The sequence below is a fragment of the Hemitrygon akajei genome, chromosome 21 (genome assembly GCF_048418815.1).
Source record: "Hemitrygon akajei chromosome 21, sHemAka1.3, whole genome shotgun sequence".
NCBI classification, from domain to species: domain Eukaryota; kingdom Metazoa; phylum Chordata; class Chondrichthyes; order Myliobatiformes; family Dasyatidae; genus Hemitrygon; species Hemitrygon akajei.
Window position 1 is genome coordinate 66,975,625 of NC_133144.1, and position 20,953 is coordinate 66,996,577.

General features: G+C 43.0%; 1 protein-coding gene across 1 annotated transcript in view; it reads left to right on the forward strand.

Moving 5' to 3' along the window:
* Positions 1-20,458, forward strand: part of wdfy4 (WDFY family member 4) — a 427,205-nt gene extending 406,747 nt beyond the window's left edge. Inside the window, exons 60-63 of the mRNA XM_073025649.1 lie at positions 5,468-5,650; positions 7,641-7,734; positions 11,327-11,441; positions 19,091-20,458. Of these exons, the coding sequence (XP_072881750.1) occupies positions 5,468-5,650; positions 7,641-7,734; positions 11,327-11,441; positions 19,091-19,157 (459 nt within the window). The 3' untranslated portion in view covers positions 19,158-20,458. The remainder of the gene's footprint in view (positions 1-5,467; positions 5,651-7,640; positions 7,735-11,326; positions 11,442-19,090) is intronic.
* Positions 20,459-20,953: the final 495 nt, after the last annotated feature.

Consider the following 20,953-nt stretch of genomic DNA (forward strand, 5'->3'; position numbering starts at 1 on the left):
TCTCCATTTTTGTTTCATCAGACCATAGAACCTTCTTCCAGCTGACTTCAGAGTCTCCCACATGCCATCTGGCAAAATCCTGCCAAGATTTCATGTGCGTTTTTTCAACAGTAGCTTTCCCTTTGCCACTCTCTCATAAAACTGCAACTGGTGAAACACCTGGGCAACGGTTATTGTTTGCGCAGTCTCTCCCATCTCAGTCACTGAAGCTTCTAACTCCTCCAGAGTTGTCTTAAGTCTTTTGGTGGCCTCTCTCACTAGTCCCCTTCTTGCACAGTCACTCAGTTTTTGAGGATGGCCTGCTCTAGGCAGATTTACAGCTGTGCCATATTCTTTCCATTTCTTGATGATTGACTTAACTGTACTCCAAGGGATATTCAGTGATTTGGAACATTTTCTTGTTTACATCTCCTGACTTGTGCATTTCAAAAACCTTTTCACAGAGTTGCTTGGAGTTTTCTTTTGTCTTGATGGTGTAGTTTTTTCCAGGATACAGACTCACCAGCAGTTAGACCTTCAGGATGCAGGTGTATTTTTACTACAATCAATTGAAACACCTTGACTGCACCCAGGTCTCCAAAAACAGATCGCCATTTAAATATGTGACTTTTAAAACCATTGGCTGCACCAGTGATGATTTGGTGTGCCATATTAAAAGGGAAAGAATAGTTATGCAATTAGTTATTTTGTGTTTTATATTTGTAATTAATTTAGATCACTTTGCAGAGATCTGTTTTGACATGAAAAAGTCTCTTTCTGCTGATCAGTGTCAAAAAAGCCAAATTAAAGCCACTGCAATTCAATGTTGTAAAACAAAAGAACATGAAAACTTCCGGGGGTTGAATTCTTTTTATCGCCACTGTATATGAGAAACCATATTGCAGGTAAACACGTGAAGTGTGAGGGCTACAATGGTTAATGGAGAGTTCAGGAGTTCATCTTTTACCATGTAAGAGATTCATTCAAGGAAATAGAATCTGTCCTTGAGTGTGGTGTTCTCAGGCTTTTATATCTTCAATGCAATAGGAGAGGGGTAGAGAGAGAATGACTGGGGTGGGAAGGGCCTTGATTATGTTTGCTGCAGGGAGACTGGTTTATCCGATGGGCTCAGCTGTGTTCACAAGCCTCTCTGAACATGGAACATTACACCACAGTACTGACCCTTTGGCCCATGATGTTGTGCTGACCTTTTACTCTACTCTGAGATCAATCTAACCCTTCCCTCCCACACAGCCCTTCATTTTCTATCATCCATTTAAGGGTCTCTTAGGTGTCCCTAATATATCTGCCTCTACCACCAACCTTGACAGTGCATTCCAAGCACTCACCATTCTGTGTATAAAAAAAAGATCAATAAATAAATATATACCTTTGACAACTCTCCAGTACGTTCCTTAAAGTTATGCCCCCTCATATTAGCCATTTGTGCCATGGGAAAATGTCTCTGGCTGTTCACTCAGTCTGTGGCTCTTATCATCTTGTTCACCTCTATCGTCACCTTTCATCCTCCTTCACTCCAAAGAGAAAAATCCTACCTCGTTCAACCGCTTGTCATAAGACATGCTCTCCAATCCTGGTAAATCTCCTTTGCAGCTTCTTGTGATCTTGGTTGATCCGGCTGTAGGAAGAAGGGCTTTAGATTGCTGGACCATTTTTGGGGAAGTGGGGTCTGTATAAGCCAGACCTGTTGCATCTAAATTGGAATGGACCCAATATTCTCATTGAAAGAATTGCTGGTACCTTAGAGGAGGCTTTAAACAAATTTAGCATGGGAATCCTGAGAGTTTCAGATGATGCTGGTGTGAAATATTGTGCAGGGCATCTAAGAGAGAGGCAGCTACAGGAGTTTCCTTATGGAGCAAACTGACTTCTTGACTGAGTAGTGACATGGTGTGAACAGCACCAGGAATTGATCATTGATAATCCTACAGGGTCAATGATGAGGACGCCAACAGCAGAGTGAGGCAAACTGGGAATTTGGTGGGCAGAATGTTGAGGTTAGAACAGTACAGCACAGGAAGAGGCCCTTCCCCCACCATGTTGTGTGGAATCAATTAAATTGCCTAACTGATTTAATCTCTTCTGCCTGCACAGTGTCCATATCCTTCCATTTTCCTTGCATTCATAGAAACATAGAAAACCTGCAGCACAATACAGGCCATTCGGCACAGAAAGCTGTGCCGAACATGTCCTTACCTGAGAAATGACCTAGAGTTACCCATAACCCTCTATTTTTCTGAGTTCCATATACCTGTCCAGGTGTCTCTTAAAAGACCCTATCGTATTGCCTCCACTACCGTCGCCAGCAGCCCATTCCACGCACTCACCACTCTCTGTGTAAAACAAAACTTACCCTGATATCTCCACTGTACCTACTTCCAAGCACCTTAAAACTGTGCCCTCTCATGATAGCCATTCATGTGCCTATCTAAACATCTCTTAAAATGTATCTGCCTCTACCATCACCCCAGCCAGTGCATTCCAGGCACCCACCATCCTGTGTAAAAAAAAAAAAAACAAGTTGCCCCTCACACCTCCTTTGAAATTACCCCCTCTCACCCTCTGGTATTAGACATTTCAATCCTGTCTGTCTACTCTGTCTATGCCTCTTGTAACCTTATAAACTTCTATCAGATTTTGCCTCAGCCTCCTCCACTGCACAGAAAACAACCCAAGTTTGTCCAGCATCTCATAGCACATGCCCACTAATCCAGGCAGCATCCTGGTAAACCCCTTCTGCCCCCTCTCCAAAACCTCGACATCCTTCCTATAATGTGGTGACCAGAACTGTATGCAATACTGTAGTTGAGGCCTAAGTAGAGTTTTATGAAGCTGCAACATAACTTTTGAACTCAGTGCCTTAGCTAATAAAGGCAAGCATGTTGTATGCCTTCTTAACCACCCTATCGACCTGTGTAGCCACTTTTAGGGAGCTGTGAACTTGGACCCCAAGATCCCTCTGCTCATCATCGTGGTTAAGGGTTTTGTGCTAATTGGGGACTGAAACTGCAGTGATAATCTGACAACACTCGAGGAAGTATGCAGATGGGAAAGAGCTCTGGTTGCTGGAATGATGTATGTTATTACATACCTTAATATTATTACAAATACATTTATGATAGCATTAAACTGCTCATAGATGTTTTTTCCTCTTCTGCTGGGAGAGGTGAGCTGATGTCTTGTTCTTGTGATGTTTTATTGCCAGCAGCCATTTATGGCTGGCTAATATCCAAATTATACTGCAATAAAAATTATAATGGTGATGAGAGAATAATCTTTTGCAATTTAAAAATATTTAGAGCTGGATAAAGTTTTATTATCTTTTTGTAGCATCAAGAGTTGGGAGTGGCTTTGCTTTTCATGTTTTGTTAGGAGTTGAGAGGGTAACGGCACCTTCAAGTTCAAGTTTATTGTCATTCAACCATTTACATGTGTACACCAAACGACATAATATTCCTCTGGACCAAGGTGCACAACACAGAGCATACAGCTCACACACAACACAAAGTAATGATACCACAGCTAACTTGTGAGGCTCTGTCAGTCAGGTTCAGTCATGCATGTTGAGTCCTAGCTGTCTAGATACACAAGCCGGGGCAGTACGATAAGGAGAACAAGCTGTTGCCCATGTCGCAGGCTCCCCCTCCCCACACAGCTGATGAACCCAGAGGAACAGCAGAGACCGCCATAGTTTGGTACCAGCAGCATCACAGGAGTTGCCAGTTAGCGTTGAACTCAACGTAGGACTGCCTTAGGGACTCCTGCTTTGGATATTTCCCTTGAAGCTTTCCCCATGACTGGGTATAGCCACAAGGCAGTGGAGGCATGAGATCAGAATTTTCCTTCTCCTAGATGAGCTGCCAACCACAGCTGACAAGCCCCTTCTGCCCGAAGTGACTGGTTTTAAGGTGGCAGTATCCTGCCTTTGCCCCTTCTCCTGTCAGTTGAAATGGTTCAGTAACCAAGCCACACATGAAGGCCAGGAGCTGGATTTGGTTGTCAGAGACTATTTGAGGCACAGGTCACTGAGAGAATTTACTAGGTAGTGGGAGGTTATCCCCATTACACCCTCGGCTATCACAACCTTAAGGACCACACACAAATAATTGAACAAAACATGAAGTGCAATTATGATAGAAGTTAAAAAGTAAACAGTATAATGATACCGGTGTTTCATAAGTGATGAGAGCTGGGTGGTGGCAGTGAGTTCAGTGGTCACATGGCCTGGGCAAAGAAGATGTTTCCCCATCCTGACAGTCTTTGTCCTAATGCTGCTGTACCTCCTGCTGTCACCAGGTTCAGATATGGCCCAAGTGTGGACTGAGAGACACTGAAGCAGATTTTAACACGAACAGTGTTAAAGAGAAAATAAAACAATAAACACTAGATCAAATAGAGCCGTTAACTAAAACTCGCAAATAGAAAATGAAGCCTACACTGCGGCTGAAAAGAACATTAAACAAATACCGCTAGTCTTCAGAGTCAGGTGACTCGACAGTCCAATTTCTCAGGCAAGGCCAAAAGCAAACAGGCAGCAAAGTGTTGCTGTGCTCTGTCCAAGTCTCGACAAACACCAAGATGACAAGTATGGAGTTAAATATTATCACATTTAAATAATAATTAGCTGACGTGTGCATATTCACAAGCACAATTGCCATATCTACTGTGCTGCTGAATCCGTGGTTGTGACTCCTGCCTGATGGTAGCGGGTTCAATGAGATTGATGGATGGATGGGAGGTATCATTGACAATACTAAGGGCCCTGAGTACACAGCGACCCTGACAAATATCTTGGATAGGTGGAAGAGTGACCCCAATGATCCTCTCAGCAGAGAGGATTCATAGTATCCCAAGAGAATTGGTGGGCTATCATCAGCAAATTGACTGTTTAAATGGTTAATTCAAGTTTAAAAAGAAATCAGACGATGTGAATGAAACATAGGTTAAATGAATAGCCAGAGACTTTTTCACCACTGTCTAGGTAAAAACCTCCCTCTGGGATTCCCCCTATTCTTTAATACAATCACCTTAACATTATGCCTATCCAAGTGTTTCTTGTCTATATCTCTCTCTACCACTATCCGACAGGGCGTTCCACGCACCCACCACTCTCTGTGTCCCTCTGACATTCTCCCTTTATTTTCCACCAATCACCTTGAGATTTTGCCCCCTGGTATGAGACATTCCTGCCCTGCGGAAAAGTCTCTGGCTGTCCACTCGATCTCTGCCTCTTATAACTTCAGACTGTTTGAGAAATCTCTGCCAGAGAAAGCCAGCCTGCGTTCCCTAAGCATATTTGCATTGCCTCTGTCTCCTCACCTCTATCTACATTACTTTCACAACTCTTCTGCATTTTGGTATGTCCACAACCCATCTCCCCTGAGGTAAAACAGTTTCCTTTGAATTCTTTTTGGATCCAATATGGCACCTTGTGCCACCTCACTGCTCACTGCTTTATTGTTACTAGGGGGACATTGCTACTTGTGCAGGGACACACCTGTACCTGTGGACCCTCAATGGCCAACCACTCACAAGCATCAACACATCCGGGGAGCCAGCGAAGCAGATTTTGTGCTGTTGTTTCACAGAGGTGCAGGAATGGGATCCTCGCAATGTCATTATAACGGGACACGCAGATGGCACGGTGCAAGTAAGTGTTGACAATGTGGCAATGATGGATAAAACTGCCAGAGGTTGTGGTCAGATCCAAACATTGGTTCCTTCTGCACTGTCCTATTGAAATTAATACTTCCCTTCCATGACCACTCCCCCTGCATTCAAAAGGACCTGATCCCTCTTGCCTTGAGTTGAAGGGGCTCTGGCAAATTTTGACTGGTTACAGTACAGCACGTCAAAGAATCTCACCTGATTCTACATTAGAGAGTGTGCACCAGGTTGATTATTCACAGATTCATGGAGTCACAGAGTAATTCACCACAGAAGCAGATCCTTCAGCTCAACTCAGTCACTCTTGCCCACTCCCATCTTCCTTCTTGGCTCATATCTTTGGTTTTTTTCATGTTCAATGTTTTGTCAAGTCAACCATTGCACTATAAAGGTGGTGACAACTGTTTGCACATTCAGTTAGACCTCAATCCTCTTTTCTAAAGCAGAATTAGTCACATTGAATAGACACCATGACCTGTGCGCATTTAACAGTCCCCACCTTAACCCACATTTTGGCTAAGCATTGTAAACCATTCCACTCTCCGACCCCTGTACTGCCCACTACAACGATCCACACCGTAATTTCCCTTCTTCTTTTCAAAACATAGTGAGAATAATCATCATGTCATGTTTTTGCCCCCTGGAGCCCTTGACAAATGGATAATGTTATGTTTTTCTTACCATTCCTTAATCAACAATATTTGCAATTGTTTCAGCTTACCACTGCACATAGCACGACCTGGAGCATAACTTTTATTAGAGTTTCTTCCAATTGCTTTATTCCAATTTGTATAGCACTTTAAATATTTCAAAATGTCTATGGTTTAGGGAGGCAAACAGCCAACATGGATAGCTGGTGTAACCCTCTGTTTTGGTCTCTTACATTGGTGAACTTCCCCTTCAGATCAACTCCACTTGGAATTTTGTCACCTGAGGAGTGCTCAAAAGCCAGAGGTTTCAGTTGCCGGGGGAGATCCTGCAGCCTTGTGTTGTAGAGATGAAATGATAAACCTCTCTCCTTTCTCTTCACCTCATTCTTTTTATCGTCCTCAAGCTTGAAAACCCTTATCTGGTTGTTTGCCTGAGACTTTCCTTTACAATCCTTGAACTCATAAGAGTGACAGGTACGTCAGTCTGGTCTACAAATTTATTTTGTTTGTGGATATTATTCTTGCAGCTATCTTTCCCACAACAGATTTTACAACATAAAAGCAGACCTTCTGGCCCAATTTTTGTTTTTTTTTTATCTTTCCCTTGAGTCTCAAGGACAGAAGGAAGCCAAATTATTGCTTCCTCTCAAAGCATCCATGGTTCTATCAGCTCACCTTGCTCAGTGAGAGATGTTTCTTTTCATATTCCAGACTTCCTCACAACATAAAACAGGCTAGTTAACCTCACGAATCTATCTCTGCTCTTAGAACAATACTAACAGTCTTTCTTTCCCAACATATTCCTGCAATTTATTCTCGACACTTCTCAATCAACGTACCCCTGAATCTTTTGTCACACTCCAACACACCAGGGGGAATTTATAGCAGCCAATTAATCTACCAAACTGCATGTCTTTGGAACATGGGTGGTACCTGAAGCACTGCGAGGAAGCCTGTGTGATCACAGGGAGAATGTGCTAACTCCACACAGTCAGCACTAGGGGCCAGGATCTTTGGACCATTGGAACTGTGAGGCAATGCACTACCTCCTGCACCACTTTGGCCAGGCCATGTAATTAGTCTTTCTGTCCAGTTTTCTAATTATTTTTCTTGTGTTTATCTACCAAAGCCACAATTCTTCTCATTGGTGGGTACTGCTGTTTGTTGATTAGGGAATGATAGGAGCAAGGCTAGCCACCAGAGACTCTTAGCACAGCATTGTGCCTGGTATCTGAACTCCCAGGTCATTATCTAAAGCAGACCATGTTTGTGTTGTTAATCTTACAGAGGTTTATAAAATCTTGAATTCTGTTCCAACTGTAGCTATGGAAGACAGAGTTTACAAGAGTAAATGTCTCCAGGAGTGATGGAGGGCACCCTGGATCTCAACACATAGTCCCAGATTCAGAACAGCAAGGTAATGTTTCTATAGTTTGTGTTTCAGCAGGCTGATGAGAGTACAATGCAAACAACTTTCCATTTCTCTCTTTAACATACACCAGGTTGAACTTCTAGTGGACATCTGAACAGTTTTCACACCAATGCATGCAAGCAGTTCTTAGAGATAAGATTTTTAAGATTAGCTTCATTTGTGACATGTACTTTGAATCGTACAATGAAATGTGTTATTTGCATCATATCAAAACTTTGAGGATTGCGCTGGGCAGCCCGCAAGTATTGCCACACTTCTGGCAGCAACATGACATGCCCAAGTGCTTTTAGGGATGTGAGAGGAAACCAGAGCACCCAGCGGAAACCCACGTAGTCAGGTGGAGAACGTGCAAACTCCTCACATACAACAGTGGGAATTGAACCCCGATAGCTGGCGCTGTAAAACATTACGCTAACCATTACACAACTACAGTTTTTATCTTTCAAAGACCAAAAGCCATTCACAGATTTCTGAGTAAAGGTGTTGACTGCTGCTTTTCCATTTATGTAATGCTGAACCTTACGGAATTAATAATCGTTTGGGATGGAGTCATTGAAATATTGTATTGACCCAGTGTTCTCTTACAGAATACGTCCCAGTTAAAAGGTACACAACTGAAAAACAATAAAGCCCTGAAACAGAAAGAAATTTAAACTTGAATAGAACTTTGTCTTTAAATCTAGGACCAGTGGGCACAGCCTCAGAATAGAAGGGCATCCCTTTAGAACAGAGATAAGGAAAAATTTCTTTAGCCAGGGGATGGAGAATCTGTGGATTTCACTGCCACAGACAGCTGTGGAGGCCAAGTCATTGAGTATATTTAAAGCCAAGATTGAGAAGGTTCTTCATTAGTCAGGGGAGAAGACAAGATAAATCAGCTTAATAGAGCAGACTCGATCGGCTGAATGGCCTAATTCTGCTCCTATGTCTTATCTACCTCTCCCCTTTATCTCTCTCTCTCCACCTCTTTATCTCTCTCTCTCTCTCCCCTCTGACTTTCACCCCTGTCTCTCTCTCACTTTGTCTCCTCCCAATCACTCTCTCCCCCTCTCTCCCCCCTCTCCCCCCTCTCCGCCCTCTCCCCCTCTCTCCCCCTCTCTCCCCCTCTCTCCCCCTCTCTCCCCCTCTCTCCCCCTCTCCCCCCCTCTCCCCCCCTCTCCCCCCCTCTCCCCCCCTCTCCCCCCCTCTCCCCCCCTCTCTCCCCCTCTTCTCCCCCTCTTCTCCCCCTCTTCTCCCCCCTCCTCCCCCTCTTCTCCCCTCTTCTCCCCCTCCTCTCTCCCCCTAACCCCTCAATCTCTCACCCCTCCTCTTTCCCACCCACCTCAATCTCTCAGCCCCCTCCCCCTTTATCCCCCTACGCATTAGAGAGTGAGGATAGAGGGAGAAAGCTAGAGGGGAATCAAGGGGGAGGGGGTCTCTCCTCTTTCCTCTATCTCCATCTCCATTAAAACCTGGTCAGTTGGTCTCTGTAGGTTTTGTTTGACAAGTTTCCTGTCAGTTATTTACAATGTTAAAGCTATTGTTGTGTCTATTAAACTCCCCCTCCCCATTGAAATCCAAGGCCTAATATCACCTGCCCGGCTGATGCGGAAAGTGGGCACCATAGTTTACAGAGTCAAAGAGTGATACAACAGGGAGAGATACCCTTGGTCCATCTAGTCTGAGTTTACCACTAACCACTAATCCCACATCAGTTCATTGGTATTCTCTTTTCTTCCCATCAACTCTTTTCCCCACCTCTCCTCCCAACCCCTGATTCTACCACCTGCTCACCCCGCTGGGGCAATTAACAGCAGCAACACACAAAATGCTGGAGGAACTCTGCAGGTCAGGCAGCATCTATGGAAATGAATACACCGTTAATGCTTCAGGCCAAGACCCTTCCTCAGTACAGAGAAGGAAGGGAAAGGTGCCTGAATAAAAAGGTGGGGGAGGGAAAGGTGACAGGTGAAGCTGAGTGGGTGGGAAAGATCAACACTAGCCAATGAACATACTAACACATACACCTTCTGAAGGTGGGAGGAAACCAGAATACCAGGAGACAACCCACACATTCACAGGGGGAACATGCAAACTCCTCACAGTCAGCACCTAAGGTCAGTCTACACAATATCCATATCCTTCCATTTTCTTCACATTCATGTACCTATTTAAACATCTCTTAAAAGTCTATAATGCTTCTGCCTCCACCACCACCCCAGGCACCCACCACTCTCCGTGTAAAACAAAAAACAACTTGCCCCTTATAGCTCCTTTGAAATCATCCCCTCTCACCTTCAATGCATGCCCTCTGGTATTAGACATTTCAACCCTGGGAAAAAGGTACTCCCTCTCTACTCTACCTATACTTCTCATTATCTTAAGAACCTCGATCAGATCTCCCCTCAGCCTCTGGCACTCCAGAGAAAAACAACCCAAGTTTATCCAGCCTCTCATTACAGCACATGGCCTCTAAACCAGACAGCATCCTGGTAAATCTCCTCTGCACCCTCTCCAAAGCCTCGACATCCTTCCTGTAATGGGGTGATAAGAACTGTATGTAATACTCCAGGTGCAGCCAAGCTGGAGTTTTATAAAGCTTTATAAGACCTTTGAACTCAATATCTTGACTAAAAAGGGCAAGTGTGAGATATGACTTTGGTACAGAAATCTTGTTGGGCTCACAGTGGGAAGAGCTAGTTGAATAGACTGAAACAACATGGGACTGTAGTTTCACTGTTGAAGGAGACTTGCAACTTAGAAGCTGTTAAATAATGCTCATATCTGAAGCAGGGCTCAAATTAAAGCATAATCAAGTTGGGATACCCATTCCCATTACTAAGCAGGTGGTCATTAATCCCATTTCTAAGAAGGCTGCCATTAAGCTTGGTTTACAATCAGGATTACCTGGTAATTCTAATTGGTTGATTATTGCCCCAGCTATGGGTAAATAACTCCACTGCCTTGTGGGCAGCCTTGGGAGAGACGAAGGTTAAGGGAGTAAACCCAGACAGAAAATCTGGAGTGGAGCCTCTAAGGCGGCTGGCTGGTCACTGAACACCCTTCCAGCAGTTCCTGCAGTCAAGCTGGTGCCAAATGTATTGCTTCACTTTCCTTTAGACTACACTGGTGAGGCCAAGATGGGGATCTTGATGGCTGGCCATCCCAGGAGCTCCATACCCTCCACCCAGGCTTTACATTAAAAGCCTGCTGTATCTGCTGTATTGACTGGCTTCTCTAAAATACTGAAAGATTAAAGATGAGCTTTATTTGTCTCAAGTACATTGAAACATGCAATGAAATACACCATTTGTGTCAATGACTAACGCAATCTGAGGATGTGCTGGGGCCTGTTAGTGTCGCCTTGGTTTGGCACCAACAGAACATGCCCGCAATTTACTAATCCTAATTTGTATCCCTTTTGAATGTGGGCGGAAACGAGAGCACCCAGAGGAAACCCATGCGTTCACAGGGAGAATGTACAAACTCCTCACAGACAGCAGTGGGAATAGAACCCGGATTACTGATCACTGGTGCTGTTAACAGCTACACTATGGTGACGCCCCGTACTGACCATGTTTTTAATATTTATTTACAGCTGGTTATCGATGGGAACGGTGCCTTGAGCTTTGTCAGAAACTGAACAGAACCAGTAGGCAGTCAGGGAGGCAGAACACAAAGAGCCCTGCAGTCACAGCTTTGGCCGTCTCCAGGTAACATCTCCCTCATTTTGCAGCAGAAACTCTCTCAACCTCTTCCACGTTCATGGCTGCTTCATCCTCCTTATCTTCAACACCCACTTTCACTGTAGGCGACTTTGGGTCAGAAGCCATTTATGTCAGAGAAACTCAGAGTGGTCAGTGCTTCACCCTCTCACCCTCTGTCTTGTTTACATTCACCCGAGAGAAACTGACAGGGAAGGAGGATTGGGTCTAACTTTATTTTCATAACTTTGACTATTCCAAAAGAATTCCCATTTCATCATTTAATTACCTTGAGTTATCTAATAGTTTTTGCCTGGTTAAAAGTACTTCATATTTTACATGTGAAATAAAATTTTGTGCTGAGTCCCTTCTTCAAGACTTCAGACTTTATATGTTTATATTTAGAGAGAGAGCACAGAGTCGCCTCTTCCAGCCCACCGAGCTACATCACCCAGCAAGCTACTGTTTTAACCCTAACCTAATCACTGGACAATTTTCAATTAACCTACTCACTGGTATGTCTTTGGAAACCCACGCGCCACAAGAAGAACGTACAAATTTCTTACAGAGGACACCGAATTGAACTCTGAACTTAAGAGTAGGGTTTGGTGTTGTATATGTGGGTCTGGGAGAGATAAGGTTGTGGAGTATAGTGTGTGGGGCTGCGTTGGACAGGGTAGTGGAGCCTCTTTAATCTGGCCCATGCCTTTCATTAACGTGGTCCAACACCACTTGGCTTAATTAACCTGGTGTGCACTGGGACATATTATCAGTAACGTAACAGCGTCGTGGTATGCTACAGTGGTGCCCCATATGTTGAAGAGCCTGTATCGGTATGGTGCTGATGGTCTTTGCTGAGAGATTCTTTGTATAATTTTTAAATTGAGCTACACAGCCCCATCAAAGGCCTGGGGTCAAGAGCAGACACAGCGAGGTACGGCACAACTTAAAATGTAATACCCACCGGTGAAGGAAGTGACTTCATGGAGACACGAGAGACTGTACACACTGGAATCTGGAGCAAAAATCAAATGATTGGAGGAACTCAGCAGGTCAGGCAGCTCTATAGATGTGGAGAGATGACCAGTGTTTTGGGTTGAGACCCTACAAAGGTGACAACATGAAGACTGACTTCCACTGGAGGCTGGCAACAGAGTTAATTGAAGGAAATTAAAGTAGGTAGTCATAGGGGATTCCGTAGTGAGGGAACAGACAGGAGATTCTGTGAGCCTGATAGAGGTACCCGCATGGTGTGTTGCCTCCCAGGTGCCAGGGTACAGGTTGTATCGGATCGGGTGCAGAGTTTTCTGAAGGGAGAGGGTGAACAGCCAGAAGTCTTGGTACACGTTGGTACCAGTGACATAGGTAGAAAAGAGGAGGAGGTCCTGAAGAGAGAATTCAGGGACTTGGGTAGGAAGCTAAAAAGCAGGGCTTCCAGGTAGTAATCTCAGGATTGCTGCCTGTGCCATGTGCTAACAAGCACACAAGTAGCATGATCAGGCGTATTAACGTGTGGCTGAGAGACTGGTGTAGGGGGCAGGGCTTCAGTTTCCTGGATCATTCGGGCCTCTTCTGGGGGAAGTACGATCTGTACAAAAAGGATGGGTTACACCTGAACCCAAAGGGGTCCAATATCCTAGTGGGCACATTTAGTAGAGCTGTTAGGGAGGGTTTAAACTAATTTGGCAAAGGGATGGGAACTGGAGTGATCGTGTTGAGTAAGGGGGAAAACAGAAATAAATCGAAGATAACGTGCAACAGAGACTATAGAAAGAACAGGCAGGAGCTGAGGCTTAATCACAGTCAGTGGGATGAGTTACAGGGCAATAGAGGTGTGGTGCAGTTAAAACAGAAAGCAACAAATACTGGACTGTAAGTGTTGTATTTGAATGCACAGCATAAGGAATAAAATGGATGATCTTGAAATTCAGCTACAGTTTGGCAAATATGACATTGTGGCCATCTCTGAAACTTGGCTAAAGGATGGCTGCCATTGGGAGCTGAACATCCAAGGATATACGGTGTATCGGAAAGATAGGTTAGTAAGCAGAGGGAGTAGTGTAGCTCTGTGTATAAGAAATAATATTAAATCATTAGAAAGAGATAACGTAGGGTTGGAAGGTGTAGAGTCTCTATGGGTTGAGTTAAGAAATGGCAAGGGTAAAAGGACCCTAATGGCAGTTGTATACAGGCCTCCAAACAGCAGCTGGAATGTGGATTATAAATTACAGCAGGAGATAGAAAAAGCATTTCAGAAAGGCAATGTCATGATAACCTTTGGGGATTTTAACATGAAAGTGGATTGGGAAAACCAGGTCAGTACTGGACCTCAAGAGAGAGAATTTGTAGAATGTCTAAGGGATGGCTTTTTAGAATAGCTTGTTGAGCCCACTAGGGGATCGGCTGTGCTGGGTGGGTGTTGTGCAATGATCTGGAGGTGATAAGAGAGCTTAACATTAAGGAATCCTTAGGGAACAATGATCACAATATGATCTAGTTCACATTGAAATTTGAGAGGAAAAAAATAAAATCCAATGCATCTGTATTTCAGTGGAATAAAGGAAATTACAATGGCATGAGAGGGGAACTGGCCGAAGTTGACTGGAAAGGGACATTTGCAGGAAGGACAGCAGCGAAACAATGGCTGGAGTTTCTGTGAAAAATAAGGAAAATGCATGACAGATATATTTCAAATAAGAAGATATTTTCAAAGGGAAGAAGGACACTACCGTGGCTGATAACTGAAGTCAGAGCCAAAGTAAAAACAAAAGCGAGGTAATCCAAGGAAGCCAGAGCTGGTGGGAAGATAGAGGATTGGGAAGCTTTAAAAAACTTGCAGAAGGAAACTAAGAAGGTTATTAGGAAGGAAAAGATGAATTATGAAAGGAAGCTGGTGACTAATATCAAAGAAGATACTGAAAACTTTTTTTAAGTATATAAAGGGTAAAAGGGAGTCGAGGGTAGATATAGGACCAATACACAATGATGCTGGAGATATTGTAATGAGAGATGTAGAGCTGGCAGAGGAACTAACTGCATATTTCGCATCAGTCTTCACAGTGGAAGACATCTGCAGTATACTGGACATTCAAGAGTGTCAGGGAAGTGAAGTTTGTGTAGTGAAAATTATGACTGAGAAGGTGCTCAGGAAGTTTAATGGTCTGAGGGAGGATAAATCACTTGGACCTGATGAACGCACGCTTAGGTTCTGAAGGAAGTACCTGGAGAGGTTGCGGAGGCATTAACAATGATCTTTCAAGAATTGATAAATTCTGGCATTGTACCAGATGATTGGAAAATTGCAAATGCTACTCCGCTATTTAAGAAGGTTGGAAGGCAGCAGAAAGGAAGCTATAGACCTGTTAGTCTGACATCAGTGGTTGGGAAGTTGTTGGAATCGAATGTTTGGGATGAGATTACAGAGTACCTGGAGGCACATGACAGATAGGCCAAAACCACCCTGACTAACCTAGTGAAATTCTTTGAGGAAATTACAAGCAGGGTAGACAAAGGAGTTGAAGTAGATGTGGTGTACTTGGATTTTCAAAAGGCCTTTGACAAGGTGCCACACATGAGGCTACTTAGCAAGATAAGAGCTCATGGAATTACAGGGAAGTTACTAGAGTGGGTGGAGCATTGGCTGGTTGGCAGAAAATGGAGAGTGGGAATAAAGGGATCCTATTCTGGCTAGCTGCCGGTTACCAGTGGAGCTTCACAGGGGTCAGTGTTGGGACTGCTGCTTTTTACGGTGTATGTCAATGATTTGGACTACAGTATTAATGGATTTGTGGCTAAATTTGCCAATGATATAAAGATAGGAGAGGGGGTAGTGTTGAGGAAATAGAGAACCTGCAGAGAGACTTAGATAGTTTACGAGAATGGGCAAAGAAGTGGCAAATGAAATGCAGTGTTGGAAAGTGTATGGTCATACACTTTGGTGGAAGAAATAAATGGGCAGAGTATTATTTAAATGAGGAGAGAATTCAAAATGCAGAGATGCGAAGGGACTTGGGAGTCCTTGTGCAAGATACCTAAAGGTTAACCTCCAGGTTGCGTTGGTTGTGAAGAAGGTGAATGCAATGTTGGCATTTATTTCTAGAGGTATAGAATATAAGAGCAGGGATGTGACGTTGAGGCTCTATAAGGCACTGGTGAGACCAGACTTGGAGTATTGTGTACAGTTTTGAGCTCCTTATTTTAGCAAGGAAATACTGACATTGGAGAGGGTTTAGAGAAGATTGACGAGAATGATTCCAGGAATGAAAGGGTTATCATATGAGGAACATCTGGCAGCTCTTGGGCTGTATTCCCTGGAGTTCAGGAGAATGAGAGGGGATCCCATAGAGACATTCTGAATGTTAAAAGGCCTGAACAGATTATATATGGCAAAGTTATTTCCCATGGTAGGGGATTCTAGGACAAAAGGGGACAACTTCAGAATTGAAGGGCGTCCTTTTAGAACTGAGATGTGGAGAAATTACTTTAGTCAGAGGGTGGTAAATCTGTGGAATCTGTTGCCACAAGTGGTTGTGGAGGCCAGGTCATTGGGTGTATTTAAGGCAGAGATAGATATGTTCTTGATTAGCTGGGGCATCACAGGGTATGGGGTGAAGGCAGGGATGTGGGGATGACAGGAAGAATTGAATTAGCCCATGATTGAATGGCGGAACAGACTGGATAGGCCAAATAGCCTACTTCTGCTCCTATATCTTATGGTCTTATAGTATTTTGGAAACTGCTCTGATCATCAAGCAATGTGTGTTTGTTCCTGGATTGAAGCAAACATTCAGAGGAATGCTAGCTGGCCCAGAGGTTTTGAGCACAAGAAATTCTACAGATGCTGGAAATCCAGAGCAGCACATAAAATGCTGGAGCAACTCAACAGGACAGGCAGCATCTATGGAGGGGAAATAAACAGTTGACATTTTGGTCCTGATTAAGAGTCTTGACAAGAAATGTGAAATGTTTATTTCCCTCCATTGATGCTGCCTGATCTGCTGAGTTCCGTCAGCATTTTGTGTGCATTGCTCAGTAGTTTTGAGGGTCTGAAGCTATGCGGAATATCTGCAGCCACTGGTGCAGCTGTGGATTTGTTGAATTATATTTGCCTACCACCTAATTCTTGGGGTTAACAGAGCAAATGAGGAAAAGAGAAGCCTCACATTGTTCTCGTGTGTGTTCTCCCAGGTTAGTGAAGATGGATCTCTTGTTCCTCATCACTTTCTCACCTTAAAATCCTTCAGTCCTCCAATCTAGAATCCTTTTCATTCAGAAAATCAGAGTTGTACAACACAGAATCAATGGAGTGAATTAGGTTCCTCAACCCCATGGCACCTGCAGCCACCTGACCATAATAGGAGATGGGCTGAGAGAGGGACTAGAAAAACTTCATGAAATGATCATCAAGAGGTGGGTATGGAGGGACTAGTGCAGGGTTAGAAAAGTTCTAAACTCAGCCAGCTCCATCATAGACACTATCTGTAGCTCTTTGACAAGGCTTAAGTTGAAAATGCAAGTCCTTTTGAGAACGAAGACTGGATTGTTTTTAGTGGTGTCACAGTTGAAGGTGGATGTGATGAAAGAGCATAGAGAACAATTATTCCAGAATAAGACTGTCAGCATTTTTTATAGTTTACCTCACCAAATTGTATTTAGATTGTAGTACTTGTTCTGTGTTTATTGGCTGTTCTAATGGTCAGAAACTGGCCTCTTGCTCTCACAATCTACCTTGTGATGATTTAGCACTTATTGTCTCCCTGCACCATACTTTCTCCATAGCTATTGCACTTTATTCTGCTTTTCTGTTATTGCTTTACTTCAATGTTTTAATGTATTGTTTTTTCTGAACAGTATGCAGGACATGCCTTTCACTGTAACTTGGTACATGTGACAATGAGAAACAAATTTCAATTCCACTTCCCTTCAGCTCACTCATCCATGTCAACCAAGATGTCTATCCAAGCTAATTCCATTTTCCTGTTTTTGGGCCCCAATCCCCATTAAGCCTTTTCTATCCGTGATCCTGTCTAAATGCCTTTTATACAATGTAATTGTCTCTTCCTTTGGCATCTTATTCCATATCTACCTCACTCCAGGAGAAGAGGTTGCTCCTTCATATAACTCAAGTTTCATGAAGCAAATCACAGAGAGACGAAGCTTCACTCGGACGCTGAGTAGCCACTCTACTGCAGTGGGATGGATTTTCTTTTCAAAGATCATGCTTGAATGAAAGTGCGGTCTGGTCTTTTCCCATGACCTGTTTGAGATGTTCAAGGGTGGATGAGGGCAGCATCTGACTGCAGCTCTCCTGTGACTGGTTCTGTCCTGAATATGCTCCTTACACCTCTGTGTGGGAAGTGTTAAGAGTGAAACATCAGAATGCAAAGCTTCTGTATTGTAAATTACCTCAGAGACACGAGAGACAGCAGATGCTGGAGTCTGGATCAGCACACAATCTGTTGGAGGAACTCAGAGGGCTGAACAGCATTGGTGAAAGGAAAGGAACTGTTGATATTTTGGGTCAGAATCTGAAGTAGAGTTCCAACGCAGAGCATCATCATTTCCTTCTCTGAGGGCACTGCAGAATAGAACTGGTTGGGATGTGAAAGGGCTGACCTTCGAGGAGTGTTAGATGTCTTTGGGTCTGTAGTCAATGGAAGTCAGAGGATATCATTGAAACTACTAAATTCTGAAGGGAAGGAAAGAGGGAGGAAAGGGGCTTGTTTTGCTGTTGTCATTGCTTTGTCACTTGTGTTCTGTTTTGTTGTGTTTAGAGCTATTTTGCTGAGCATTGGGGGCATGTTATGCTGGTGCCAGAATTTTATGCTGACACTTGCGGACTGCCATCCGCAATTCTTAGTTGTGTTGGTCATCAATGCAAACACTGGATTTCACTGTGTGATAAATAACTCTAAATCTGGAGGGACCGGAGAGAGCGGATATGGAGATTTCCATTACTAGGATAATATAGGCTCTGAGGGCAAAGCCTCAGAATCCCTTTAGAACTGTGAGGAGGAAGAATTTCTTCAGCCAGAGGATGACGAATCTATGGAATTCATTGTCACAGACAGCTGTGGAGACCGTCATTAGGTGTATTTAAGGCCAAAATTGATCAATAAAGGAGATCAAAGTTCAAAGTACATTTATTATCAAAGTATGTATACATTTTACAATCTTGAGATTCATCTCCTTACAAGCAACCACAAAAAAAGAAACCCAAAAGAACCTATTTTAAAAAAATCGTCATATACCCAATGTATGTGTGTGTGTGGGGGGGGGGGGGGGTGAGAGAGAGAGAGAAAACAATTTTAAAAAAGCAAATAGAATTCAAAACAAAAAGTCCACAAACTTGAAGCCTGGAGCAGGCCACTGCCTCAGCATCAGTTCAGCACAGAACAGAGTGCATGTGGAGAAGGCCAGTGAATGGAGTTGAAAAAGTCAGCCATGTTGGAATGATGAAGAGAGTCTCGATGGGCTGAATGGCCTAATTCTGCTCCAATATTTTATGGTCTAATGATAAAGCCAAGCTCTGACTTGCTCACTAATCTTGCCTTAGTTCTGTTTCGAGTGAGCATGAACTAATGTTCACTCTGCACTGTCTCTTTCACTTGTTTGAACTGAGAAATTGCCATGAATCTCTGGTTTTGTTTTCCTTTCAGGAACCACACAAAGTTATACGTTGGCGATTCATGGGGCAGGGTCTACGCTTGGTCTGTTGAAAGCTGAGGTGGAACAGCGCAGGAGATCAATGGCGATGGATTCCATAAAGGAACCGTGGCTTCCAATGAATCAGAATCATGTTTAATATCACTGGCATATGATGTGAAATTTGTTAACTTTGTGGCAGCAGTACAATGCAGTACATGATAAACATAGAAAAATAGGATTACAGTAAATATATATGTATATTAAATAGTTAAATTAAAAATAATTAGTGCAAAAACAGAAATAATAAAAAAGTGAGGTTGTGTCACTGATGAATGTTTTGTCTGAAAAAGCACCTGTTCAGAGAGTTTCTTATGTTTATTCACATTTGGAATAAAGTGTTAACTCCAATTGATCCAGATACTAAATTGTCGCACAGAAATAGACCTAGCAAGATTCTAATGGAAAACGATTAAAAAATTACATTTGAAACTTTGAGACTATGGACATTTCTGGAATATTATAACCTATTCAATGAGGCAATTGACATTTGAATGAGGAAAAGGAAAATCTACTTTTTCAAGGTTTCAGGCTGTAGGTGATTGAGCATTGAATGAGTTTAGCTGCTCCAATTTTGAGGAAGGGTCATTTGCTGAACTCACGGAAAACAGCCTGGAACAAGCTTGCTGATCAAACAGTAAGAAACATTTCACTGTAGCTCTTCTGTAAAGGAAATAGTTTTGCAAAAACAATCGGATTTATTAGAGGTATTTGGACAAACAGGGATGGAGAGATATAGACCATGAGCAGGTAGTTGTGCAGTTTAAATTGACATTATGGTCAAAATTCAGAAGCTTCTAAGTTCAAGGTAAATTTGGTATCAAAGTACACATATTATATGTAACTGTATACAACCCTGAGATTCATTTTCTAGCAGCCATTCACAGTAGAAGAAAGAAATACAGCAGCATCTATGAAAAACTGCACACAAAGACTGACAAACAACCAATGTACAAAAGAAGACAAACTGTGCAAATAATAAAAAATAAATAAGCAAGTAAATAGTACTGAGAATATGAGTGGCAGAGTGCTTGAAAATGAATCCATCGGTTGTGGAATTGGTGCAATGGTCGGCACAGACATCAGAATCAGATTTATTATCACTGACTTGTATGATGTGAAGTATGGAGGTTGTGTTCCTGGGTCCATCAAGGGCTGAAGGGTCGGTTGCTGTGTTGTAATGTTTAATGTCCTCTGTTCTGTGTTCTAGAAACTTAAGCAAAATGCACTTCACAGAGATTTTCATTTGTTCTACTGAAGGGTGATACATCAGTGTCAGAGTTTTAGTAAAGTTATCATCCTAAAGTGTGTATTTCATCAAACTCTTCATTTGCGTGTGTTCTTTCTCACATTCTGATTCGAGTTTCATAACTAGATGTTTCAAACATGAGGACTATCAAACTATGGACATTGTTGGTGAATGATGATGCTGTTCCTCAGTGCCATTGATATTGGAAGCTGTTCCTATTTTTTCTTTGAGATGTTGCCTAGGAAAACATCATGCAAGAAAATAAATTCACAGGCAGTAGGTCAGCTGGGCTCTGAGGATGGGGATTACGGTGCTTTTACTAAAAGCAGAAAAGAAGGTTTGATCAAAAGATGAGCAGAAAATAGGTTGAGTCCCTTGTCCAGATGTTGAGTGTCCGTGTCTCTTCATGGTTTCTGCCTGACCTACTGAGTTCCTCCAGCAGTTTGTGTGATACTCTAGGTAATAAAAAGGATGCTTTGTCACTCATACTCTTGGTTTGTGCCATCTTGTAACTAGTCCTTTAACAGTAAGGACCCTGCCTGAGCCTACAAAGCAGGGGTTTCCAACC